This window comes from Elephas maximus, chromosome 2 (genome assembly GCF_024166365.1).
Source record: "Elephas maximus indicus isolate mEleMax1 chromosome 2, mEleMax1 primary haplotype, whole genome shotgun sequence".
NCBI lineage: Eukaryota > Metazoa > Chordata > Mammalia > Proboscidea > Elephantidae > Elephas > Elephas maximus.
In genome coordinates, this window is record NC_064820.1 from 165,223,392 (window position 1) to 165,250,795 (window position 27,404).

The 27,404-nt window shown below is 46.0% G+C and overlaps 2 protein-coding genes across 5 annotated transcripts in view; one reads left to right on the plus strand and one right to left on the minus strand.

The window, feature by feature from the left end:
- The window catches only part of HMGXB3 (HMG-box containing 3), a 54,917-nt gene extending 28,108 nt beyond the window's left edge, over nt 1-26,809 (plus strand). For 3 of the 4 annotated variants that reach the window (XM_049874057.1, XM_049874059.1, XM_049874060.1), the window contains 11 exons: nt 2,827-2,925; nt 6,009-6,158; nt 9,839-10,140; nt 10,650-10,777; nt 12,924-13,055; nt 13,942-14,126; nt 18,032-18,251; nt 19,614-19,747; nt 20,471-20,587; nt 23,495-23,704; nt 24,815-26,809. In XM_049874057.1, the coding sequence (XP_049730014.1) occupies nt 2,827-2,925; nt 6,009-6,158; nt 9,839-10,140; nt 10,650-10,777; nt 12,924-13,055; nt 13,942-14,126; nt 18,032-18,251; nt 19,614-19,747; nt 20,471-20,587; nt 23,495-23,704; nt 24,815-25,282 (2,145 nt within the window). In that variant the 3' untranslated portion in view covers nt 25,283-26,809. The remainder of the gene's footprint in view (nt 1-2,826; nt 2,926-6,008; nt 6,159-9,838; nt 10,141-10,649; nt 10,778-12,923; nt 13,056-13,941; nt 14,127-18,031; nt 18,252-19,613; nt 19,748-20,470; nt 20,588-23,494; nt 23,705-24,814) is intronic. The other variant, XM_049874058.1, reaches the window with a different exon arrangement.
- The window catches only part of CSF1R (colony stimulating factor 1 receptor), a 35,577-nt gene continuing 34,551 nt past the window's right edge, over nt 26,379-27,404 (minus strand). The window contains exon 21 of the mRNA XM_049874061.1: nt 26,379-27,352. Within this exon, the coding sequence (XP_049730018.1) occupies nt 27,179-27,352 (174 nt within the window). The 3' untranslated portion in view covers nt 26,379-27,178. The remainder of the gene's footprint in view (nt 27,353-27,404) is intronic.

A 27,404-nucleotide genomic window follows, 5' to 3' on the forward strand; every position in this document is an offset into this window, starting at 1 on the left:
TGTTTTTAAACTTTTTGTTTAGAAATCACTTAAGATTTATCCCAAAAGTTGCAAGAATAAAAATAGTACAAAGAACACCTAAATACTCTTTACCCAGAGTAGCCTGTTGTTAACATATTAACCCATTTTGCTTTATCATTTGTTCTCACGCTTGCTCCCTGTTTGCCGTGTGTGTGTCCATGTGTCCACGTACCTGCACACATGTAAAATATACATAATTTGAGAGAAAGTTATATGGCCCTTTACTTGTTAATGCTTCAGTGTGTATTTCCTAAGAATGGGGATGTGCTCTCACTGACACAATGACACAGCACCTTAATCCATCATCTTGTTTTCCAGTTTTGTCAGTTTTACCCAGTTATGTCCCGTATAGCATTCCGCCGCTTCAGTACAGAATCCAGTCTAGGATCAGATAATGGATTTAGTTGTCATGCACACCTCTTTGTTGGTATTGTTCTTGTGTGCCATCAAGTCAATTCTGACTCATAGTGACCCTTTAGGACAGAACAGAACTGCCTTATCGGGTTTCCTAGGCAATAGTCTTTATGCAAGCAGAATGTCAGGTCTTCTCTCTGGTGAAGCCACTGGTTAAGCTGGGCACTTAACCATTGCGCCACCAAGATTCCCCTTTAGCCCTCTTTTAAAAATGAATGCGTGATTGTTGTGGAAATATGGGAAATTTGGGTAAAGCAGTAAGAAAGTAAGTCCTCATGATCCTGCTTCCCAAAATGAACTACTGTTGACAGTCTCGTGTGTCAAAGTTTCATGTATTCAAGCACATTCGTTCTTTTTTTTTTTTTTAAATATTGTGATTTGGAGAAAATTTATATACCAGATTAGGTTCTCGTTGGACAATTTCTATACATATTATTCAATGACATTGGTTACACTTTTCACAATGTGTCAGCATTCTCATTAATTCTGTTCTGGTTGTTCTGTTTCCATTAATCTAGCTTCCTTGTCCCCCCTTTACCTTCTCATCTTTGGTCTAGGGTAAATGTTGACGTTAGGTCTCATTTAGATGATTGTTTAGAGGAGCACAGTACTCACAGGTGGTACTTATTTTATGAGCCACTCTGTCCTTTGGCTGATAAGTGACCTCCAGGAGTGGTTTCAGTTCCAGATTTAAAGGGTATCACAGGGTGATAGTTTTGGGGGTTCCTCTAGTCTCTACTGGTCCAGCAAGTCTGGCCTATTTTAGGAATTTGAGTTTTGTTCTACATTTTTCTCCATTCCATCCAGGACCTTCTATTGGGTCCCTGGTTGGAATGGTTGGTAGTGGTAGCCAGGCACCATCTAGTTCTTCTGGTCTCAAGGTAGATGATGTTGTTGTTCATGTAGGCCATTGGTCCTGTAGACTAGTTTCTTCTCTGAGTCTTTGGTTTCCTTCTTTCTCTTTAGCTCCAGATGAGTAGAGACCAGTAGTTGTATCCTAGATGGCTGCATACGAGCTTTTAAGACCCCAGACACTACTCACCAAACTAGGACATAGAACGTTGTCTTTATGGACCATATTATGCCAGTTGACTGAGTTGCCACATGGGACTATGGTTCTAAGCCCTCAAACCCAGTACAACAATCCTATGGTTGTGTCTAGGAAGTATCCATAACTTCAGGCACATTCATAATTATTTACTTTAGATCCTTTGTCATATGTGGCTAGAGTAGTTATGGTCAAAATTTCTTAGACGGGTTTTTTGCAGACTTTTTTGACAATGACCTGACCCTCAGTAACAAGCACATTTTTATATCATAGTCCAGTGAACATATGTATACATATATATGCACATCAAACACTTAATGCATTTTTTCCCTTATTATATGCAGTCATTTTAGGGTTTCCGTTTCTATTTGCAGAATGCTGGCTTCAGCTTGTTAAATTAATTTTATGACCCCTCATTGAGTTTTGACCCTCTTTTTTAAAAACACTGCCAAAGATTAAGTTGTGGGACAATCAATCTGCTGTCCCCCCTGCCATGTGCCTTGTGAGGTAAGTTCCTTTGTTTGAAAGCTCTCGATTTTCCCTGACAAGAATGCCAGCTGCTTTTACTTGAGAGCTGTTCCGTTTGTCAGCCAGATGTGGTGGCAGTTCTGGGTGCATGTGTGATCTCGCAGTATAAAAGGAACGCACTGAGTCAGCTTCAGCAGCCTTGTAGATTTCCAGTCCATAGATTTACTTCCCGTGTGCTACTTTGTCACTTGTATAAACTCCCAGTCTTCTCTGTAAATGGCTTCTTTTGATTGGCCCTTTAGGTTTTTGTTAAAAGCTACAAGCCTATTCACTAGTCTTAAACCAATAACAGTTACATAAAATCTTATATTCTGAAAATCAACTTAAATTCAGAATTACAAAATAATTACTTTTATTTTAGTATACTTCCTTTATCTTTTGCTCATTTTTCATATATTTGAAAATTTTACAGACAGTGGTGAAAGGAGAGAAAACAACTATATCTCCCTCTCACCCCAGCATTTTAGTGAAGTCTTTGAGACTTTTTTCTGTGCCACTGTTATTCAACCATAGATTTGTATGTATATCTATCATGTGCTTTTATCACTTGATGACAGTTTGTAAATCCAGTCCATAGTGTTTCTAATTTATGGTATTAGATGCTGCACAGAAGAGTTTGCAGCCTCTGGACTTGAAAGTGACACTCAACCTTTGGTGAGCTAGGTGACTGCTGGCTGGCAGCCCAGAAGACTCATTTGAAGCATATCTCTTTCAAAATTCCCCTGGAAACGATTTCCTCAAGCTGTTGCAGGACACAGGACCTGAGAAATTAGGCTGAGGTTCAGAAACACTAAATAGTTTGTTCTGATTCACAGCTACCAAATGGCCCGTCCCACAGGACATCTCAGGTGAAAGTTGTAGAGGTCAAGCCTGATATGTTTCCTCCGTATAAATACAGCTGTACTGTCACACTGGTAAGTATATGGCCAGGTGGTGGATTGATACAGAGGTGTTTTGATTTTGTGGTTGAGGCTACATTAGGGGAGGGCTAGTTGGTGGTGAGAGCAGGGTGAGGTATAGATCACTAATGCTAAAGAGCCCGTCACTGGTACACATGATAGCTACCGGGTGAATCGGCTAAGTTCTTTTTTCCCAAGAGAGATCTATAAATTGTAGGCCAGCTGAGATTAGGATATTGTTCTTGAGTATTCAGAGATGAGAATCCATTCCAGTTTTAACATTTACCAGTCTTTGAATCTTTTAGCCTACAAAGCGTCTTCTTACAAATGAGTTTGGGAAATGTTGCACTTCTGCTGTCTGAAACAGAGTCACATTCAATACTGGCAACTTAAAGGGTTTGCCTCTTAGTTTCTTTGTTTAACCTAGCATTTCCCACCAGGGTTTCCCCTTTTTCCTCCCCTTTTATTTTTAACATAACACATGGTGAAAATGGTCTGGAGGAGGTGTCTGACCTCCTCCAACCCGACAAGGGGGAAAGAGAACCAAGGTCAGCAGCACGAGGCTGCCTCCTGTGAGGCAGAGGCCAGGCAAGCCTCCTCTCTCTGTCATCTTTACTAATTCTGACACCAGCCAGCCCTCACATAGCACTCTGCTTCTTTGCTGGGTTCAGTAATTCATTGCAGTGGCCACACAGAACTCACAGACCTCACCTGTGATTATGGGGCTTATTAGGGAAGTAACAGAGTTCAGACTCAGGAACACTAAAAATATAGTTCTTTCATTAGGACAGCCTCTTCCCAACCGTGCCCCCAGGCACACCTCTCCCTGGTCCTAGGCCTCTCTCCAAAGGCACTCAGCTTTCTCTCTTTGTGGGCTGGGAAGCCCACCGTGCTGTTTCCTGCTGCTGGGTCTCTCCTGCTGGTCTTCCTTCCTTGGTGGTGGTGGGCTCCTCCTCCCTGCTCAGAAATTGGCTCTCTTTTAAGGTAAAACTAACCAATCCCCTTGGTAGGGACAAGCACCCTATCCCACAATCACCTGGGTAGGAGTTACAAGACCATGGCTAGAAAGGCCACACACAAAAGAAATTAATTGTACCGCACACACTTAACATCGCAGTAAACAAATGTATGACTCTGGGGTTCTCCTTTTACAGGGAAACCAACATGAAACCATAGAATAAACACTGAGACAGGTTAAAGACCTAGTCTAAAAGTGGTTCTAACTCTGCCACTAATGTGCCATGTGGCAAGGGTCTTTGCTTTCTAGTCCTTAGTTTCACCATCTGTAAAATGCTGCGTTGATGATAGATATCCTCTTAGGGCTTCTGTCACTCTTAACATTTTACAATTCTCTTGATCCTTAAGGTATCCTTTTGGCTAGTTCTCTGATTTGAGGAAGATGTACAGATTTTGAGAGAGCGGCTGGATTTTTTTAATTTCTCACCTGATAAACCATATATCAGATAAGAATTTAATATCCAGAATATAAAAAGAATTCCTACAACTCAACAACAAAAGAACAAACCAGTTTAAAAATAGGCAAAGGACCTGAATAGACATTTCTACAGAGAAGATACACAAATAAGCACATGAAAAGATGCTCAGTCTCATCAGTCATTAGGGAAATGCAAATCAAAACCACATTGAGGTACCACTTCACACCTACTGGGATGGCTGTTATTAAAAAAAAAAAAACAACAGATAAGCATTGGCAAGGATGTGGCTAAATTGGAACATGTGTCCATTGATGAGAATGTAAAATGGTACAGCTGCTGTGTAAAACAGTTCCTCAAACAGTTAAACAGAGAATTACCCTATGACCCAGCAGTTCCACTTCTGGGTATATACTCAGAAGAATTGAAAGCAAGGACTCAAACAGATACTGTACACTCAGCAGCATTGTTCACGATAGCCAAAATGTGGAAACAATCCAAGTGTCCGTCAACAAATGAATGGATAAACAAAATGTGTTCTATCCAGAATGGAACACTGTTCAGCCATAAAGAGAAATGAAGCTCTGATACATGCTACGACATGGATAAACCCTGACAACGTTATGTTAAGTGAAATAAGTCAAACACGAAAGTACAAATACTGTATGATTCCACTTACATGATGTGTCTAGAACAGGTGAATACATAGAGGGAAAAGATTATTGGTTACCAAGTGTTGAGGGGCTAGGAGGGAATTGGAGGGTTATTATTTTAAAAAGTTTCACTAAATACCTAGAAATGAAATGGCTGAGTTGAAGAGTGCACATCTTTAACTGTGCTAGCTACTATCAAATTATGCTATTAAAGGATTCCACTAATGTGTACTCATACCAGTAGTTTATGAGTTTGTATTGTTCCGTATCTCACTAACTCTTGGGGTTGACATGCTTAAAAGATTCTCACCTGGTAAAGGCAGACATGTTCAGAAAGGATTATTCATTTTAAAATGTTTATTGAGCACCTACTTTGTGTCAAGCCCTGTGCTAGAGATTCAGTAGTGAACAAGACAGCACAGTATGTTGGATTAACGCCTAGTTCTGGCCTGATCCCTAGGAATGTGTCTCACATCCTGGAGTTGTGTCAAGTGCCCTTTTCTAGTGATCTAATTACCTTCCCCATACCCTCCACACCCTCACCCTCTAGTTCTCTGGGATAAAGGAGGCAACTCTTCTACCACATATAACTGTGGCCGTTGTCTGTAGTTTACCATCTGGTGGGGACTGCCGGGGACCTTCTCTTCAGCTGATGAGTACAGTAGTTTATTTTAGGAGCATAGATGTCAGAACTTTGGGATTAAGTTGCCCAGAAGTCTCTGTCTTTAGGCAGGAACTGAAATCTGTTTCACCACATTCTCTAGCATTCCTTCTTACAAAAGGCTCAGTGGCTGAACTCTGAAAGCATTTGAATTGCTGACCTTGAGAGTGAACTCACTTGTTTTACTGATAGGGAAGGACTTGCCAAAATTATTCAGCCTGTATTAAAATTAAAGGGAAGAACTATAGAAAAGGGATTTTGCTTCAAGGCTGTTTGAGAGTTAGGCTAAATCTGGCTTTGCAGTTGCTACTATCTTCTTGGATATATTGAGTGTTGGTCTTATTTTTTTAGGACTTGGGCCTGGCTACATCGAGAGGCCGGGGAAAGTGCAAGAATCCATCTTGTAGCTATGTCTACACCAACCGGCACAAACCACGGATTTGTCCCAGTTGTGGTTTTAACCTTGCCAAAGACCGGACTGAGAAAACCACCAAGGTTATTGTGAGTTCCTTCCCCAAACACAACCCCTGGCCTTGATATTGGGCTCTGTTAACCACCTGTTTTAGTGGAAAAACAAGTTTATCATAGTAGTTAGGGCACCGGAACTGGAACCAGCTTACAGGTTCTGATCCTGGGCAAATGCCTACTTTCTAGGCCTCTGCGTCCTCATTGCTAAGGTGAGGGGGTAAGCCAGGTGCCCTAATCTCTGTGGACTAAGAGGTTATTCACCAAGGAGAATGGCAGCACAGGCCTTAAAATAGGATTCGGAAGAACAGAGGGATGAAAGTGTTGCATCTTCTTAGCTGTGAAGTCTGGTGGAAGAACTCTGAGTTGATTTATTCTTTCAGTAAATAGTTAGAGGGTGCCAGTCCCAAGACTTTGTAGATTAGATCACCCTCTCTCTCTCTCTCTCTCAGGTTCCTTGCAAAGCTTTTCTGCTAATGATAAAGCTTTATTTTTAGCAGTCTTGTCAAACCTGCTTTCTGAACTTGGACCAAACTAGTTTTTTTTTTTTTTAGTTACATAGTGAAACACATTCTGCGTGGCTTCTTAGAGCTTTTTTTATTATTATTAGAACCAGGAAAAACGGGCATTTTCAAAGGTCCTCTGAATTTCCATACGCAAGTTTTTTATAAAGTGAACAGGAAAGCAGCAACATCTGTGGCAGCGCATGCAGTGACTAGGACGAGGGTAAGAAGAGAGATGTTACTGATCTGCTGTGTAGAGAGAGGGGTGGCGTGTGGAACAGGCCAAGATCCAGGACACTGAGCCTGGGCCATTCCAGATCGAAGCTGGACATTGGCAGGATTTGTACGGAAGGGGAAGGCATGTGGTACTCAAAGACAAGCAAGAGTAGGAAGTCGGTGAGTGTTCATTTGGCTGGAGGAGAGGGTGTATGTAGGAGTAAGGGTGGAGAGAGGACAGAGTGTTAGAGGAGATAAGGCCTGAAAGGCATGTTAGAACCACATCATGGAAGGTCTTGAATGTCAGGCTGGGCATTTTGTTCTTTAGGCAGTGGGATCCTTCTGAATGTCCTTGAACCAGGAAGAAGCCCAAAAATAATGTTACTTCAGGAGGGAGACATAGGGGTTTGGGAGTGGACAGGACTAGAAAGATGGGAACAGCTGCTTCAAGCTTAAAGGTTTCTTTGCACATGGGGAAGGGTCTTTCTGGCAAGTTAATCTCACCTTTGGTTTCTGTGCTTGAGGCATTGTTCTGAGGTTATGGTTTTTGTGGTAATGGGAAGTGGAACTCAAAGTGTGTGGGCACTGACGGCTTAAACCAAAACCAAACCAAACCCACTTAGTGGAAAAAAATATTGAGGCTAGAATTAGGAGATGTGGCTGGAGTGAGCCTTAATGGGAAGCCTTCCCCTTCTAAGCCTTAAGCTTCCCCATTGGTGGAACAAGATGGACAAGGTAGATTAGATCTTAGGGTGTTACTCTTGGAGCCATGTAGGTCTCAGGAACACCCAGAGTTGAGCTTCAGGGAGTCTGTAGGCAGAATGAATCCATAGCTTCCATCATGTTCTCTGTTTCTCTACTGGGTGCCATCTGCTGAAGTGAGCTTTCTCACCTGGATTTTCCACGTGCCTACTGTGCTCCTCTTGCCAGAGTATTGGATCATACCCTACCTTGACTGCTGTCTTAGTTCCCTTATAAGACCATAATCTCTTTTAGGGCAGGTATAAGCTTGCATACACAATGTGTTGATCAGTAATTGTGGGATGGAATGGAGTTTTGTGTAGGTAGATGCTCTGAGCATTCCTTTCTCCTTCTGTTTCATTGTGGCTTATTTGTGGTGTTTGCAGTATGGAAATGGATGTTATCTTCTAGCTCTAGGAGCAATGATTTAAAAAAAAAAAAAAAAAAAAAATTCCTTGCCGTCGAGTTGATTCTAACTCATACTGACCCTATAGGACAGAGTAGAACTGCTGCCCCATAGGGTTTCCAAGGAGTGGCTGGTGGATTTGAACTGCCAGCCTTTTGGTTAGCAGCCAGGCTCTTAACCAGTACACCACCAAGGCTCGTAGGAGTTAGTAATGAAGTGATTTAACTTTCCAGGTCCAGCAGGAGTTGTCTAGGGACCTCTTAACAATTGATTTCAAATCCAACTATTATTTATATGCCTCTCTCTTTGGCTGACTGGTAGCTTCCCACTCCTAGAACCCTCACCTTCAGACCTTCCCTCATCTTCAGACATACTCCCACCTTGAATCTTTTCATTAGAGAGAATGAAATATTTGTTTTCCAAGAAACACTGATCTGAAATCCAGGGGCCTATTTGCTTATTGCTCTTTGGAGCCCTCTGGTGGCCATCCATTTCCTAAGCAGTTTGTCTTCAGCTGCTGTAACTAAGACTACAATATCTCTGGGCTGGAATGGTCTTCGGTCCTTTCCATCCTTTGTCTTTGGCTTGGAGTCAAAGAATGGTATTCCTCCCAGGTGGTCTTCCAGCCCATGGTCAACACAGCCATAACAGGGCACAGACAGCTTCCAGGGACAGCTCAGCCTAGTGTTAGTCAGCTCTTCTGTAGCCATTCATTCGTTCCTTCTTTCAGCTAGCATATGTTGATGCCTCCAGTGGCCCAGGCCTTTGGAGATATAAAGATGAATAGGACATGGCCCCTTCCTTTGAGAAGCTTATAGTCTAGTGAGGGAGAAAGATAAGTGACCAAGCTATTAAAGACCCAGTGAGACAAGAATTATCATAGGTATGCAGAATTAATTGAAAGATTATTGTAATTAAGTTGTACAAAGCAATGTATATAATATGTCCAGTAAATGAGAACCAGCATCTCTTGTGTGCCAGGTCTCATGCTGGTGTTGGGAATCAATAAATAAGCAGCAACCCTCCCCTCACTGAAGAGAGGAGGCAGTTGTTTATGAACTGTGAGACATTGAATTTGCAGTAAGGGAATGCACTCCGGGAGCCTGAAGGCGGGCATGATTAACTCAGCATTGGTGAGAGGGATTTTGGAGGAGCCTCCTTTGAAAAGGGTCTTGCCTGAGAAGGACTTATTTTTTTGATCGGCATCTTAGAACCTTTTTTCTGGAAACTTCTGACGGGTGTATAAAGTTGCCTTGTACCCGGAAGCTGCAAAGAATTAGAGACAAATACTTTGGTGTTCGTTGGGACAGGGACTTACAGTACAGATTATTTGTGTATATATCAAAACTACCATTCACAGAGTATCCCTTGCACCCCAGATACTGTGCTAAGTGCTTTACTTGTAGTATCTCATTCAACCATACAACAACTCTGTGAGATTAGTAGTATTTTTATCCCCATTTCACAGATAAGGAAATTAAGGCTGACAAAGGTTAAGTAAATGGTGTTTGGTCACACATGTACAGCTGCTGAGTGGCATAGCCAGAACTCAAGCCCAAGTGTTTTATCCCCTAAAGCTCCTACCTTATACACGCAAGCTGACTCTTGAATCCATTACCAAGAGGTATATATATAAACCTCTCATTTTACTGATAGAGAAACTGAGTCCCAGAGAGAGAAACACTTACCTTAAGTCAGACAGTGAGTTATTAGCTGAGCTGGTCGAGAACCAAGGTTTCCCATCTCTCAGTCATGGGTCCCTCCCTCTGCCGCTTGCAGCTTCTCATTATTTTGACCTGATGCAAACCCTTTCTGCCCTGCGTGCTTAGTGATCCATTCACTCTTCCCAGGAGGCGAGCTCACCACTCCCAGATGTGCTCAGTGCCACGGAACCCCTGAGTGTGGCCCAGAGGGAGATCCAGCGCCAGTCCACTCTACAGCTACTGCGCAAAGTCCTGCAGATTCCTGAGAATGAGTCAGAGCTGACTGAGGTCTTCACCTTGATTCATGAACTCAACAGCTCTCGACTCATCCTATCCAATGTGAGTGAGGAGACAGTCACCATCGAGCAAACCTCTTGGTCGAATTACTACGAGTTTCCATCCACGCAGTGCCTTCTCTGTAGCAGCTCGTTATTCAAAGGGGGACAAAAGTAAGCAGCCCTTCCAAATTTATTCTGGCCTTAGCTGTCCCTTTCCACTGGGCCCCATGCCCCTTCTTCAGACACCTCGAAGCTGTAACTTCGAAGGTGTTACTCTCTGATATTCTTAGGTTTCCTTTACCTTTCCAATTGCTGAAATAATAATGATAATAATTAGTAGTTACTATCATCATCGCCATTGAAAATGCCTGAAAGTGTTTATTACCAGTTTAGGATTTAGTTTATATTTAGGCCACCCAGCACAGTGTTTGGGTTTGAGGGTTAAGCAGAATTGCTTAAATTATAAATAAGTTGAGAGTTATATTAACTTTAAGCATGTTCCACAGACCAGATTCAACCTGTGTGATCACTCCCACCTAGAAAACCTTGGAGCCCAAGCTCCACCACCTTCATTTGCCTACTGCATTCAAGTCTTAAGAATTTTGTCATTGATCACTGAGCCCTGGAATGGCATTAAGAATTGCCCTTCCTTTTTTTTGTTGTGATCTTTTTGATACTAGCTCTCTGGCCGGGCCCCAGGAGTGCTGGCTACTGACAGCCAGCCGGCTGCAGGTGGTGACCGCCCAAGTGAAGATGTGTCTGAACCCGCATTGTCTGGCCCTGCACAGCTTCATGGACATCTACACAGGTGGGTGTCAGCCTCCTCTTCCTGCAGAGGGCCCCAAAGCAGCCTTGAGCACAGCCTCTATGGGTCAGACCTCTGGTCCTTTGAGCACTGGGGAGGAGGGGATTTTCCTCCTGAATGCCTTAGCCCCAGAAGATTGCATTTTCCTCTCCAGTGTTAGGACTCTGTAATCTGGGATCTTTAAAACAAAATTTAAAAATAACAGATCTTCATAGTGGAAAAACTGGAAAATGCAGACGAGTAAGAAGGAATTAAAATCAATAGTGACCCTACTGCCGGGAGAAAAACACTTAACATTGTGCTGTCTCATCTTCCAGATGAGCTTACTCCGTACATAAAATCACACATAAAACCAGTGCGGAGCATAAGGAAGTGTGGAAGGATTTAAGTGTTCATGGTTTTTTTTTTTTAATGAGAGTATGTCTGTGCTAGATGTTTTAGAACCTGCATTTTAGACTTAGCGGTGTATCACGGACATCTTCCTGTGCTGGCAAGTGGAGAAGTACGTTACCATTCTCGAGGAGTGCATGGTGCTCCGTTCTACAGCCCTATTTACAGTTAAATCTTTGTGTACACCTTAATTCTTGCCTTGGCTCAAAAGTGGAAGGAGCCCAGTGGTGCAGTAGTTAAAGTGCTCAGCTGCTAACTGAGAGGTCGGCGATGCAAACCCACCAGCTGCTCCACAGGATAAAAATGGGGCAGTCTGCTTCTGTAAAGATTTACAGCCTTGGCAACCGTGTGGGTCAGTTCTACTCTGTCCTGTAGGGTCACTTTGAGTCAGAATTGACTCAATGGCAGCTGATCAGTAGGCTTAAAAATGGAATTACTACATATTCATCGTTTTTTTCCCCTATTTATTCCTCAACCTCAAACACTTACGTTCCAGCCATTGTGAGAGTTTGACTGAATCCTGCCCTTCATATAGAGGATAGAGTGCCGAAGATGACAAAGTGTTTATTCTCTTCCTTCTCAGAACATCATGGTGCCTTATTTTGAATTTTGCTTTTAATGAGTGTTTGTGCTAATTTATGCTTTTGTCACCCATTAATGGGAGTGCCCATTTCCTTGCAGTGTAGGGCAGCCTTCAGGATTATAATTTTAGGGGCATTTTTTTTTCTTTTAAGTTTATTTTTAAATTTACATATAGTAAAATTTACTTTTATTGTTGTACAGCTCTGTGAGTTCTGAAAATTCGTAGAATTGTGTAATTGCAAAAACAGTCAATATACAGAATAGTTCCATCATCCCAAAACATCTTCTCACACTTTTCCTCTGTAGTCCAACCCATCCCCCATCCCTAACCCCTGACTACCATTGAGTCAGCTCTCCATTGTCCCGAGTTTTGTCTTTTTCAGAATATCATATATAGTCATATAGTATGTAGCCTTTTTTTTTTTTTTTTTTTTTGCAGCCATCACCACTGTGCATTTCTAGGACTTTTCCATCAATTTATCAGTTGTCTTTTAAATTTGTTCATGGTGGGTTTTTTTTTTTTTTTTTTTTAACACAAAGTGTTATATTGTTTTAATTGTATGTAATCAGAGCTTTGATCTTCTCCCTTGTGGTTTCAGCCTTTGGTGTCTTGCTTAGAAAGGCCTTCCCTACCGCTCCTCTGTACCTTCTTTAGGGAAGACACATGTTCCAGAATTACCTTTTGTGCCATATAAAATCATTCTCTTTTATCTGACTTAAATTGACTACATTTAAATTCTACTGACTCTTTTATTCCAGGATTTGGTATAGGGATGATCTAGCCTTTGTTATGTCTCCTATGCGTCCCTGAGGTAAAGGATGCTCCTGGCCTTTCCCCAAGCTGCAGTTGTTTAAAGTTGAGGAAGAGTGACCCTTTTGGTCTTGAAGATTGACCTGGATGGTAGGGAACTGTGGAATTTATGTGGAAAAAAGAAAAAAAAAAAGATTCTACTATACATATTTCATTATATGCTGTTTTCATTTAATACCACGTTGGGCAACTTCACATCAGAGCATTTGGGCCTATCTTGTTTTTAATGATGCGTAATTTTCTATTATATGAATGCACCATAATTTAACTCTGTCCTTATTGATGGATGTTTAGTTTGTTTCCAGTTTTTTGTCATAGTGGATGATATTACAGTGAATCTCTTGTTGCCTCTTTTTAACCTGGCAGGTCTCTTTAATGTGGGGAACAAGCTGCTAGTGAGCCTGGACTTGCTTTTTGCAATCCGAAACCAGATAAAGCTGGGAGAGGATCCCAGAGTGTCCATCAGCACTGTTCTGAAGTCAGTACAGGAGCAGACAGGTAAAAATTGACTCCTTCCCTCCTGAGGTCAGGAAATTCCTAGTGACGCGCTTTGGTTAAAAGAATCCTTTGGGGGGAGAGTCTGATGTTTTGAAAAGGAGACATTCATGGCCGCCTGATACACTCATCCTTTCGAATTTTACAAGTGCAAAACCTAACTCTGGAAAGTGAGTCTTTCCATGCAGCCAGGAGCCCTTAGCAAGGAATCAGAACTGACTTTTAGCAGCACATCCTTTGATAGCAGGTATACTTGGCCTCACTGCTTGTTAGTCAGACTCATTCTGAATACACAGCTTCTAGATGTCTGCTATGAGTCCCAGTGGTTCATGCTGAGACCTGAGGCCACCCTCCTTACTACTTAGAAATTACTTCTCCTGGTCTTTCATTCTGTTTGTGTTTTCCTATTGCATTCCTATGGACTCCTAGTCCCCTGTATCTTGCCTGATGTGAGGACAGATGGAATAGAGCAAAGATACTGGAGCCAGGAAACCTGTGTTCGAGTCTTTAGTCTGTCACTTAATAGCAGTGTGATCTTGAGGAAGTTACTCTCTGTGTCTCCGTTTCTCCAGTTATAAAATGAGGCTAATCCTAGCCCCTGGTTCGTAAAGTTGTGAGAGTTACATGAGATAATATATTGAAAGCTGTCAGCACAGTGTTTTCTACCTAGTAGGTACTTAATACGTGGCAGTCATGACTGTGGTTGGAATTGCTCTTTGAGTTGCCAGCTGAGCCACTGAAGGCCAGGGTGCCCCCCTCAGACTAGTTAATACTCTTGAGTTTTTTAGGGGAGAGGTAATCTTTCAGAATTACTGTTCTTGCTGGTTCATCCCTAGTGGCCTCAGAGCCTTTTTCTGTGACCTCCTCAGTGCTCTTGCTCTCCTTCCAGAGAAGACTCTGACCTCGGAGGAGCTGAGCCAGCTGCAGGAGCTGCTGTGCAATGGCTATTGGGCTTTCGAGTGCCTCACTGTCCGAGATTACAATGACATGATCTGTGGCATCTGTGGCGTGGCCCCCAAAGTGGAAATGGCCCAGAGGAGTGAAGAGAATGTGCTGGCATTGAAGAGTGTGGAGGTGAGTGCCTCTCAGCCGCTGTGGGTGCACCTTCAGAAGAGCTGTCCTCACACTTTGGCAGCCACCTTCCTGCATGAAGTCCCCAGGGGTAGATAAACAGTTGGGGCTTCAGTCCTGTCCTGGGCGAGGTAAGTGGCTTTTTTCTGCCACTGTCCAGGAGTTTTATCTAGGGAAGGCCATGGGAAATAGAAGCATTGTTTATTCACTTATGCATTCAATAAATTCATTGAGCACAAACTGGGTGTACTTTTTAGGCAGTAGGAAAGAGCAGGTAAAGTTTCTGCCCTCACAGAGCTCACGTTCTGGTTTAGGGGAGACAGTATCGGAACCAGATATATATCAGGTAGTGATGAATGCTGCTTTGAAGGATAAGGGAAAGAAGAAGCTGTGCTGGAAAAGGGGAGTCTTGTTTTGTATGAGGTAGTCAGGGAAGGCTTTTCTGTTAAGGTGACGTGTAGCTTCAAGATTACCAGCTGAGGGAGCAACGGGAACAGGGTCTGAGGCAGGAACTTTCTGAGCCTGATCGAGCAGCAACAAGGAGGCCAGCGTGGCAGGAGCACAGGAGTGAGGGTGGAGTGGTGGGATACAGAACCTCGGAGCGGTTGCAGGAGGCCAGACTCTACATGTAAGGCCTTGCAGCGAAAGTGAAGAAGCATTGAGGGGTTTTGAGGAAAAAAGGGACCTGATCTGACTTAGGTTTTGGACTTAAATAATTGGATGTAAACAAGACATCAAGCTCGGATGGCTTTATAGATTAATATTACACATACTCCGAAATGTATAATCCTAGGCATAGGCAAAGAACAGCAAAAGCAGCATATTTCCCTGACTCGTTATATAAGGCCAGAGTAATCTTGAAATAAAACTAGATATTATTAATGTTAGGGAGAAAAAAATTGGGGCTGATTATAGTCATGAGTAATAGACGTAAAAGTCATGAATAAAATAGTAGTAAACCAAATCCAGCAATGAATAAAGTAATGTATCACGACCAAGCTGAGTTTACCCCAGGAAAGCAAGGTTGTTTCAACATTCACCCGTTGCCGTCAAGTGGATTCCAACTCACAGCGGCCCTATAGGACAAAATAGAACTGCCTGGTAGTGTTTCCAGGGAGCGGCTGGTGGATTCGAACTGCTGACCTTTTGGTTAGCAGCTGAGCTCTTAACCACTGCACCACCAGGGCTCTGTTTCAACATTAAAAAATATATTAATGTAAGTCATTATTTAATAGATTAAGGGAGAGAAGCCACGTGATCTCATTAGATGTAAAAACCGTCTTCAATATGATTCAGCAAACTGGGAATAATAGGGACTCTCCCTTAACCTGGTACAGAGTTAAGGAAAAAAAAAATCCCGTGGAGCTTGTAACTCTGCCGTGATCATGCTGATAGGTCTGGTCTGCATTGTGTGGGTGGGTGTTGGTTGAGAGCCTTGTGAGTACACCAGGAGTTGTGCTGGAATGCAAGGTTTCCATCTCTGAACGCTGCCTTAGTGAGCAGGAGGGACTGGGGCGGGAAGTGACTCTTTAGGCACTGGTCCTGCATCTCGTGGGTTCACCCCCTGGGGAGGTATGGGACCTCACAGAACAGCTTTGGTGTACTTTGCCATGGCCTGCTGCGCATATTAGGAATTTAATGCATATTCTTCTCTTTTTCTTCCCAGTTTAAAAAAAAAAAAGCATATACATTGAGCAAATGCTGATTTCAGTTTGAAGCATGGTGGTGCGTAACAAGACATATAAAAATAAGTGTAATATCTCCTAGAGCTATCGAAGTATTCTTACAGATAAAATGAACTGCTATCAAAAAATTTGCTTCTGTGAACTGTTGCTTTTGTGTGTTTTCTCATCAAGAGGCTATTTCCAGACACATTTAAATCTGATTGCCTAATAGTAACGTTGATGATAATGCAGCTAAGATCAGTGAGTGTTTATTATATACGCCATGGTCATACTCTGTTCTGAGTGCTTTACTACGTGACTTAATTCTCACCCTAACCCTGTGGGGTTTTTATAGATGAGAGAACTGAAGCCCAGAGAGACTTGCCCAAGGCCACCTAGCCAGGAAGGAGTAGAGCTGAGACTTGACCTCGGCCAGTCTGACTCCAGAGCCTGAGCTCCTAAGCACTGCCGTGCTCACCAGTACTTCCTGGGACTCTGAGCTCTGATTTTTCTAATCAGATCTGGCCACAGAGAAACTTTAGTTACCAGAATAGACAGAAGCCCACCGCCGTGCCAAGCTCACATCTAGTCCTGCCTGGTATCTGCCCTGTCATGGCTCCTTCCTCACAAAATGAAGTAACATTCCCGCACTTTCAGTATGCGTTTTCTGCCCTTCTTTGATACCAGGTACTTCTCTCTCAGAAGCCAGGGCTTTCTTTATTTTCCCCTTCTTTTGTGTGTGGAGAGGGGTGTGTGTGGGCAGGGGCGTAACTCCAAAGTCTATGAAGTAAAACAGGAAGTTTTTGTTTTGTTTTAAACAAACCGTAAACATGCAGTTGTCTTTAGGGAGACTGCCTGGCCCTCTGCTCAGGGGCTGTGTAGAGGAGGACACTGGACTGATGACAATAGCCATGTCCGTTCATACATACAGCATACTCAGTTGGCATTTTCTGTCCCCGTGCTCTTTGTGGAGCAGGTTGGCTCAGTTGGCCACCTTCCCTGAGCAGGTGCCTTGTAATAGTGTGGTGGGAGAGTTGTGACTTACACGCACACCATGCACTAAGCACCTTGTGAGGTGGGAACAAAGAGAAATAAGATGGGGGTGGTGGTTATGTGGAGCAGCGGTTCTCAGACTTAGTGGGCATAAGAATTACCTAAGGCAGGGATTCTCAAACTAAGGGCTTACTGGGCCCCACCCACATAGTTTCTGATTCAGTAAGTCTGGGATGGGGGCCAAGAATTTGCATTTCTGAGAAGTTCCTAGGTGATACTGATGCTGCTGGTCCAGGGACCACACTTTGAGAGCCACCATCTGAGGGAATGCAGATTCATGGCCACAGCAGACTGAGGTGGGGGACAGATACTTGCATTGCTAATAAATAATCCAAGTGACTGATAGAGGTAGCATGATCAGGGTCACACATAGAAGCAGGTGTACAAGAAGAAATGCTTAAAAGCACAAGTGCTAGGTGCCTGCAATAGATAAGTAGATGCGTGTAAGATAGAGGAGGTAGCTGTGTGCTGACGAGGTCTGGAAGGACTTTCTGGAGTTGGTGAGGGATTAACAGGACCTTGGAAGGTGGATGAATTTCGCTAAACAGAATTCTGATGGTAGGAAGTATTTCTGCCAGTAAGGTATAGGGATCAAGGGCTTGGGCTGCGGAACTAGACCTGTGTACTCATTCTTGCTCTGACCCTTTCTCTAATAGTCTCGTCTCAGACATCTCCCAGGCTTGTATAAAAAAATACAAAACCAAGCCCATTGCTATCAAGTCAATTCCGACTCACAGTGACCCTGTAGGAGGATAGAGTAGAACTGCCCCGTAGGGTTTCTAACGCTGTCATCTTTATGAAGCAGACTGCCACATCTTTCTCCCGTGAAGCGGCTGGTGGGTTTGAACCACCAACTTTTTGATTAGCAGCTGAGCAGTTAACTACTGTAGCTCCCCTTTCCTTGTAAGGCAGGGAAACTGACAGGGCTGAAGATAGAGAAGCAGGAAGGGGGCATTGGAACTCTTCAGGCCTGGGGGTGCCATGGTATGGTGGAAAGACATGTGACCAAAAGGTACTTGGGTACTAAGTTGTGACATTTCGGGGGGGCCCTGCGGTGCATGGCTGTCAGACTCCTTGCCTTCAGAAGCAGAGCTTTGGTTTCCCCATATGTGTAAAGAAGGGGTAAAGATTATTCTGCTGTTGATAGTCTGTGGCTCCTACAGTTTCACCTTTTTTATCCTGACCTTTTAGTTCACCTGGCCTGAGTTCTTGGGCTCTAGTGAGGTAAACGTGGAGGACTTTTGGGCCACGATGGAGACAGAGGTGATTGAGCAGGTGGCGTTCCCTGCCAGCATCCCTATCACCAAGTTTGATGCCTCTGTTATTGCCCCCTTCTTCCCACCACTCATGAGAGGAGCTGTGGTCGTCAACACTGAGAAAGACAAAAACCTGGATGTGCAGCCAGCACCTGGTAAGGCCACCTGGTGGCTGACTGGGGTCAGGGAAGGGCCTGGTCCAGACTGGGATGTTGTCCACGGCAAGACAGCACAAAGGCTGCAGAATTATAGAAAGATAATGATAAGCCGTGACAACATCCCTTAGAGGTTTAAAGTCATAGTGCAGTTTCCGAGAGCTGCCAGCCATATTGTATGGGACAGGGCACACACAGCTCACTGTCAGCATCCTGGGAAGGACTACACTGAGTGCTGGAAGTCTGGAGAAAAATGCTGACGTGGTGGCCCCAAGCCCGCAGGTTGCCATTGAGTACGTGAAGGGAGGGAGGATGGGCAAGGCATCTGCCTTTTAAGTAGGTCTTTTAGGTGGTTTTGCAGGTGGCCTGTGGACTATACGTTGAGAAACCCTGGACTAGCTCTTAAGAGCATAGGTTTCTGACAACTTGGTTGGATTCCCAGCTGTGCCACTCAGTAGCTGTGTGACGTCTGGCAGGTCTCTTCATTGCCCTGAGTCTCTGTTGCTTCATCTACAAAGAGGGCATTGTAAATAACGTTACTGACCTCCTAGGCTGTTGTGTAGACTAAGTGAGCCAATAACATGGTTACAGTGATGACCTGCTACGTTTTTTTTTTTTTTTTAACTGTAACTCAGTGAAAAATAGGTGTTGGGTCATGACTGGGAATGATACCCATGTTTATGTATGTGTGTGTATACTTGTAATTCAAACAAAATGTTCACAAAACAGTACTTGTTCTTACCAAGTGCAGCACACTTTATTTTTTATTTCATTAAAAAAAATGCTGATTATGGCCTGCTAAATTGATTTCATAAGTGCTTAAGATGTTGTGATCCCCAGTTTAAAAACACTGCTTCTCAGACATGTTTCCCAACATTAGATACTGAGGCCTCATCTCCTATTTGCAGCTTCAAGGCCCAGGAATGACTTGCTTGCTTGTTGATTAGCTGGACTCAGGCACATAGTGTGTAGAGAGTACTTCTAAAATGAGAGCTGTTACTGCAGCTGGGGTTAAGCCTATGAGATCTTGGTTCTGAAAAACCTCAGGAGATTTTGGGTTAAAAGCTGGCCCATACTGGGGTCTTTTCTTTTGCAAGGGCTGTCTGCTGGATGTCTCACTTGTAACTGTTCCAGGGTACAAAGCCAGTTCTGAGAAATCGCAGATACCTGTGGAAGTCATAGACCTGCCATGAGTCCCACCTCTCCAGCACCCTAAGGGGTGCTCACTGCAGAGCTTGCTCCCCTTCATTGCTGTTGCATAGGCTAAGCCCCAGGTTCTGCTTATCGTCCAAATGAGGGGCTACCTGTGACCTCTTTTAGCTGGCAACGGCACCCTCCCCTCAGCACGATCACCTCTTGCAGGCAATGGTAGTGCCTTGGTGAGGCTGCTTCAGGAGGGTACCTGCAAGCTCGAGCAGATTGGTTCCTACAGTGAGGAGGAGCTGCGGCAACTGCTGAGCCAGTGTGGCATCCCCTTTGGGGCAGAAGACTCAAAGGTGAGTGTCAGGGACAGCAGGGGAGACACAAGCTTTGGGAGCAGGCTGGTCGGTCCACTTTTCTGGGCAGAGATAGGGACACCTGTGACTGGTCACTTGTGTTGGACAGAGCGTGCTAGCAGTCAAGGAGGCCTGGGAGAGAATAGCCAGATCATGGCAACACGTGGGGCCTTTCCCCCCAGTCATTTCCTCCTGTTCAAGGTAATGAACCTAGACTTTGGGGTCCGGAAGCCTGCCTCTCCTCCTTACTGTGTGTGACCTCGGATAAGCTGCTTACCCTTCTGAGCCTTGTTTTCCTCATTTGTGAAATAATGTGCTATCGATTCTGGAAACCACCAAAATACTGACTTCATGAGGTTGTTGTGAGAAATGCACTTTATACAGTGTCTGTTTATCACCTATCCAAGGTCTTAGAAAATAGGTGCTGTTACATACGTAGAGAGAGAGTATGTTACTTTATTTACTTTCCTCCATGCCTCTGGGCTGTTGAAGATTTTATGCTTCTTCAAGTCCAAATTAAAGTGTTAGCTCATCTTTGCAGCTTTTTCTGGCCAGTAAAAAAATAGGAAAGACCCAGGCCTAAGGGTCCCCATCTATATCTAGAGGAGGCTACAAGGCTGACTCTGGCCCTTTTGCTTTGGGTGTTAAAGTGAGCAGTTAAGCGGAGCACTGGCCTAGCCCCTAAGCATTCACCCCTGCTTTTTACCTGTCCTTTTGCCCCAGGACCAGCTCTGCTTCTCCTTGTTGGCCCTCTACGAATCTGTGCAGAATGGAGCCAGAGCTAGACAGCCCCCACCTCATCTCACGGGGGGTAAAATCTACAAAGTGTGCCCCCATCAGGTAAGAGGGTAGCAAGGGAGAGCCTGGGGTGAATTTGTTCATGTCAGACTTACCTGCTGCCCTGAGGACAGGTGGCTTTTCCTGTTCTTCATTCACAGGGAAGGCAAACTGATTGTAACCTACAGCAGTAAGGGAGGGGTGGAATGACATGGAGTGAGAGAGATGGGATTTGGGTCTGATTGCAAGGAGTATACCATGGTTTCTCAACATCAACACTATTAACATCTTGGGCCAGTTAATTCCTTGTGAAGTCTGTTCTGTGCATTATAGGATGTTTTTCAGCATCCCTGGCCTCTAGTGCATTAGATAGCCCGCAGCACAGCCCCTTCCTCCCAGATGTAACAACCAAAAATGTCTCCAGACATTTCCAAGTGTTCCTTGGGGAACAAACCCACCCTGGTTGAGAACTGCTGGGATAGACGCACATGAGGTTACCTCAAGGAAAGGGAAGGCTTTGTTTTGTTTTCAAAAATACCTGAGAATTAGAGGAATGCCAAGAACCAAGGCTACTCTAGAGACAATGTTAGCATCTATGTTTTTCTGTTATCTCTTGGCTTGTAATTTGACTCCTTGTGGCTGAGCTCAGACTCCTGTTAGCATTTTCTGCTGCATACTGGTCTAGTTTCTTTGGATTTCCCAGGTCAGACTGCCCATACAGAGAGTCTCATTGATCCAGCTCATCCTTCAGTGGCCAGGCTTAGGACACTGAGCAGCCTGTGGACTGGCTGCCCACGGCCTGGTGCACACCTGTGGGCTAGGGAGGGAACCTCGGTCACTCATCAGTGAGTATTTATTAATCTTCTGACCATGAACTGGGTACTGGACCAGCTGCTGAGGGTACAGGGGTGAGCTCATATTGTTAGCAGACATTGATTTGACCCTCGGCTCATGGCGACCCCGTGAATAGCAGAACGAAATGCTGCCTGGTCCTGTGCTGTCCCCATGAGGGGTTGTGGATTGTGTTACTGTGATCCACAGGCTGATTTTCAGAAGTAGATCTGGGCCTTTCTTCCTAGTCTGTCTTAGTCTGGAAGCACCACCAAAACCTGTTTAGCATCATAGCAACATGCAAGCCCCCACTGACTGCACATGAGGCGCATTGGCTGGGAATCAAACCCATGTCTCCCACATGGAAGACAGGAATTCTACCACTGAACCACCAGTGTCATTGAGCTCATATTTTTGTGAGGGGGTAAAGTCACCACAGCTTGTGGCTCTGAAGAAATACACAAGGGCCTGAAGTAGAAAGTAACAGGGAAGGAACTGTTCTTTATGGGGCAGCCAGAGAAGCCAGACCTGAAGGATGGAGAGGAGCCTTAGTGATGAACCAGGGAAGGAATGTTCCAGGCAAGGGGATGAGAAATCACGACAGTGGGAAAGTTTACAGTGAGCCAAGAGGAGGGAGGTTGGAGGGTTCAGCAGAGGCCAGATCACATTGTGCTTTATAGGCCCGAGCAGCAGTTTGGATTTTATTCTGAGAGTCGTAAGGGAGCCGTTGGACAGTTGTGAATGAGGAATGGGAGTGGTGACACAGTCTGGCTTTGGCTTTCAGAAGCCTCACTCTTTCTGCCTGAAGAAGGGTATGGGTCGGTGTCTTAGATCTGGTGCTGCAGTAACAGAAATACCACAGTGAATGCCTGTAACTTGCAGAAATTATTCTCTCACAGTCTAGGAGGCTAGAAGTCAGAATTCAGAGCGCCAGCTCTAGGGGAAGGCTTTTTCTCTCTGTCGGCTTTACAGGAAGGTCCTTTTCTCTTCTGAGCCTCTGCTTCCTGGTTCCTTGAGGATCTCCATGTGTCTTGCCATCTATCTTAGCCCATCTCTTCTCTGGCCACTTGTTTAATCTTTTTTATATCTTACAAGAGATTGACTCAAGATACTTTCTACACTAATCCTGCCTTATTAACATAACAAACCCCATCTGTTCCCAAATGGGATTATAACCACAGGCATAGAGGTTAGGATTTAAAACACGTATTTTAGGGGGACACAGTTCAACCCATAACAGCAGGTAGCCACCAGATCAGCTGTGGGACAGGTTGTTCTATCTGACTGGGTAAGCCCAGGAAGGTATTGGGGGCAGAAAGCCCACTGAGCAAGCACTGAGTGGGACAGGGTGACCTGGCGGCTCAAAAGGGAATCAGGTGACTAACTCCTTTAATAAATCCTGTGTCTGAAGTAGGTGCTTATGCTGCCTCTACCCTGGGCAGGTTAGATCCTGCTCAGGGGATGTGTTCATGTGACTGGGGACCATCTCATGAGGAGCAGTTGAAGATTCACAGGGATGTGAGAGCTTAGAACTCAGGGCTGTGATGGGGGGGTCAGTGGGTACAAAGGTGGGGGGGGTAGAGTCGGGTAGAATTCTCCAGTGTACACAGAGTTCCCCAGCTGTGTATGGTGCCTGGGTACCCTGTCAGTTGGGGTGTTTACTAGACTCCATCAGGAGCTCCCATTTGGCAGCACCTCAGGGTCTGCAGGGGAGCTTGCTAAAAACCCAGGTGCTTAGACTCCACCCCATAAGCCCTACTAATTCCTTAGGTTTGGGCTGGGGCCAGGAATCTACATTTGTAACCAGCTCTTAGTGACGGTGCTGTGCAGTCAGGATTGGGAACCATGAACTAGGTTATTCCTGGGTAGGTGATGTGTTGGGGGATGTTTGGAGCAGATGCCCTCTGAGGTGCTTCTTTGCCTCAGTTGCAGACAGGCACTTCCAACTCCTGTCACAGGAAGGCAAGGAGGCTTCATTTACTTCATTTAGGGACACAGGTAGGAGGAAGCAGAATGCCATGGCTCTGGCAGGGTGGTCATGGCTTCAGTCATGAAACCTGTTTGCTGCTCTTCCTGGGAAGACTGAGGACTGCCTGCAGATCTGCTTAACCCTGTGCTGTGCCCTCCTTCCCACCCCAGGTGGTCTGTGGCTCCAAGTACCTCGTGCGGGGTGAGAGCGCCCGCGACCATGTAGACCTGCTTGCCTCTTCCCGCCATTGGCCCCCTGTCTACGTGGTAGACATGGCCACACCAGTGGCCCTGTGTGCTGACCTATGCTACCCAGAGCTGACCAAGCAGATGTGGGGGAGGAACCAGGGCTGTTTCTCTAGCCCCATGGAGCCGCCTGTGGTGAGTACCTCCTGAGAAACTGGAATGAATCTCTCAGGCCGACCATGTTTCACCCTCTTATTCTTCAGGAAGGCATCCCCAGCATTCTCTTTCTGCACCAGTGTTTTGTCTTGTGGCTCTGGAACCAGCATTTACTATACAAATATTTACTTATCAGCCTTAGTGAGTCAGGCCACAGCATGTCACTTAGTAGTTGGGCTGTCCCAAACATAGGTTGTGGGGTAAAAGGGGTTGCCTTCTAGATACGCCTGGAAAATTGCTGCCTTTGAGAATCATGTGCACATTGACATACAACAGGCCCCTGCCAGCCCTGGAGTGCACTGTGGAACTCATCCCGTCTTCAATCAGTTTGACCATGAATATACTGCATGGCATGTCTGTTGTGATCTAGAGACATGCCAATTTAGAAAACACAGATCTTACCCAATCTTCCCCTTTTATTCAAAAGGGAAACTAAGGCCCAAGGAGGAGAATAGACTTGTCCAGGATCACACAGCAAGTTAGGGGCAGAGCCCATGTCATGAGCCTTTGCACATCGTACCAGCAGTTCTTACCAGAGAGGCACTGGCCCTCCCAAGACCATTTGTGCTCTTTGTTGGAAGAGACATTAGGACTGTCACTGGGAGGCAGGTACGCAAGAAATGAGTGAGCACCTCTGCCAGGATGCATTGTGGGAGGGTAAGTCCTCACTAGCTTTGCCTTGGAGGAGACAGCGTTGTCATCACTCACCTTTTCCTTACTCCCTGGGCTCAGTGGCTCTGGAAGTTTTCCTGGGGACTCCAGAAAGGTGTCTTAGCCTCAGTCAGAGCTAGTCCCTCCCCACTTCCACCACAGCCCCCAGCCTGGATTGACTAGGCACAATAACCACAGCAATTCAAGTAACCCAGCATCAGCTCTGAGAGTGCATGTAGTCGCTGCTACTGTCCCTCTTCTCACACGAGGAAATGGAGGCACAGAGAGGGGGGGGACTTGCCCCAGGAGTCACAGTAAGTGGTTAAGCTAGGATTTGAACCAGGGCTGTCTGACCCCACAGCCTTTGCTGTCATCCACCACACAGGATCTACTGTAGTCATTCCTTCTCGCACAAGTGCCGCCTTCTATCTCTTCTAGAGTGTGTCCTGCCCAGAGCTCTTGGACCAGCACTATACTGTGGACATGACGGAAACCGAGCACTCTGTCCAGCATCCAGTCACCAAGACAGCCACACGGCACATTGTCCATGCAGGCACACAGCCCAGTCCTGGCACCTCCAGTGCTGGGCACCACTCCCTAACCCTGTGCCCTGAGCTGGCACCCTACACAACCATCCTGGCCTCCATCGCAGACAGTAAACCAAACAGTGTCCGCCAGCGGCCCATTGCCTTTGACAATGCCACCCACTATTACCTCTACAACCGCCTCATAGACTTCCTCACCAGCCGTGAGATTGTCAACCGGCAGATCCATGACATTGTGCAGAGCTGCCAGCCTGGCGAGGTGGTCATCCGGGACACCCTCTACCGCCTTGGGGTGGCTCAGATCAAGACAGAGACAGAGGAGGAGGGTGAGGAAGAGGAGGTGGCTGCCTCGGCAGAATAAGCCAGGCTGCTGTTGTACAGGGATTGCACCATCTCTCTCAAGCCATAGTAAGGGTCTTGCCTGAGGCAGATCTATCCAGGTAAACCGGTGGAAGTGTTCACCTATGAGGAGGGCCTCTGACTGCTGGGACTGACCAAAGAGCTTCCATTTCCTGAGCAAAGTGGGGCCCAGGGTCCTTAGTCCTGAATCCCACCACCTCTAGGGCATCAGGAGAGGCACCAGGAAACCCTTTACTGACCCTGAGAGAGCATAGTCTGTTCAACAGAAGGGAAGGGAGGCTGAGGGAAAGGCTGCCGCCTGGTGGCTTCCCTGGGGCCTGTTGTGGGTCAGGGCGAAGGTCCTGGGACTAGGCCAAGACAGGTATCCCGGAACTAGATGGGGACGCTGCTGAGGCATCTCTTCCCTCCACTGAGGAACCCTGTTCCCAGCCCCTGCAGCCACATGCATTCCTTAGCCTGTTGCCTTTGATTTTGGGCCCTGAGGACCTCATTAGCTCTAGGGTTTATTTTGGGCACTTGATTCTCCCCAGAGGAGGGATGCATTTCTCAACAGTCTGCTCTTACCTGCACCCAAATCTGGGGGAAGCTGAGGAGGGAGAGATAGCCACAGCTTTTCCAGGACTGTTCTCTGCCCTGAGCTTTGAGGAAGAGGATCCATTCCTTTCCCTGGCTGCCACTGCTGCACCCTACATCCTCCTGGGCCATGGGACCCTCACCACAGAGGGGATGTGGCCCATGGTCATGACACAACCTGGCAGCAGTAGGAAAAACTCCCTTCTGTGAAGGGGAAGCAGACTGGGCCACAAGGAAACAGCAGGACTGGCTCAAGTGCCCAAGGTTTGCTTAGGGCACGGGAATTGGCCGTGTGTTATTTAATTTATTAAGAGGAGTGGAGTAGGTGGCTTTTTCCCCTTCCTCTCCCCCTGACAAGAATAAAGTTTATTAAATTATCTGGTTTGGGTGAAGCAGGAGTCAATTCCATGGTCATTGGGTGGGGCACATGTGGCCGAGCTCCAGAGGTACTGAGCTGTCGGCACTGCACGTGGAGGAGGTCCTGGGGGTTGGCGGGGTATGGCACAGAGAACCAGAGGGCCAGCTTCGTTAATGCTGTTAGTTTAATGTTGATGAGACATCCCGCAGCGTGACCGTTAGTTATGATGAGTCAACTGGGGGGAGTGTGTGCTTGCTTGGTGTGGCCAGCCACACGCCAAGGTCCTGTGCTTGCCCTCCCAGAATGACAGAGTACTGGGCAGAACACCCCTAGCTTTTAGCTGCCATGTGGCTCATTATTACAGCAGTACCAGATCCGGGCAGGGGTGGGGGTGAAGGCTTCTATGAGGCAGAGATCAGGAGGTGCTGTTAGATTCTTACAGAGGAGCCCCTTGTCCTGAGGGCCGGAGCTGAATGCAGCCTCCGAGCACCAGCCGCCTTCTGCTGCTCCACCCGGTCAGTGAAGGGGCTCCTACTCTGCCAGTCTGTGTAGTCGTGAGGGGCCTTGTTTTCTGAATACTAGGACAGCTCCTGAGGACTTGTTAGGCACAAAACCATTGAGACACAACAGGGCTAGGGAAAGGGGTTCCTGGAAGTGGGAACAAGATTGAGAGTGAGCTGGGGGTTCTACCAGTTGGCATAGCAAATGTGAGGCTGGCAGCACTGAGAACGGTAGCGGAGGCGATAGGGGCTCAGCCCCCAGCCCCTGGATGGCAGTGAGGGCCCAGGCTCCAGAAGTGGGGTCCTCCGACCTCCTGTGAGTCATTGACATTCCGGAGTTTCAGAGCTGGGCAGGCTGTTGAGTGACATGACCAAGGGCAGAGTTTGTATGTTCTCCCCATGTTGCCCATGCATGGAGGAACTGAAGCTTGGAGGAAGGGAGAGGCAGTGCTTCCCTGTCATCACCTCAGCAGAACTGGTAGTTGTTAGGCTGCAGCAGTGGCTGGGAACTATCCCCTTGCTCACAGCAGGCCAGGTGCTCACTTGAGCTCTCCTCCTCTGGCTCACTGCTGCCACTGCTGCTGCTGCTGCTGCTGCCGCTGCCGCTGCTGCTGCTGCTGCTGATCAGGTTGGTGTAGTCCTGAGAGCAAGAGAGGCCAGGAGGTCGTCAGTCCTGATTTGTGCAGCCCACG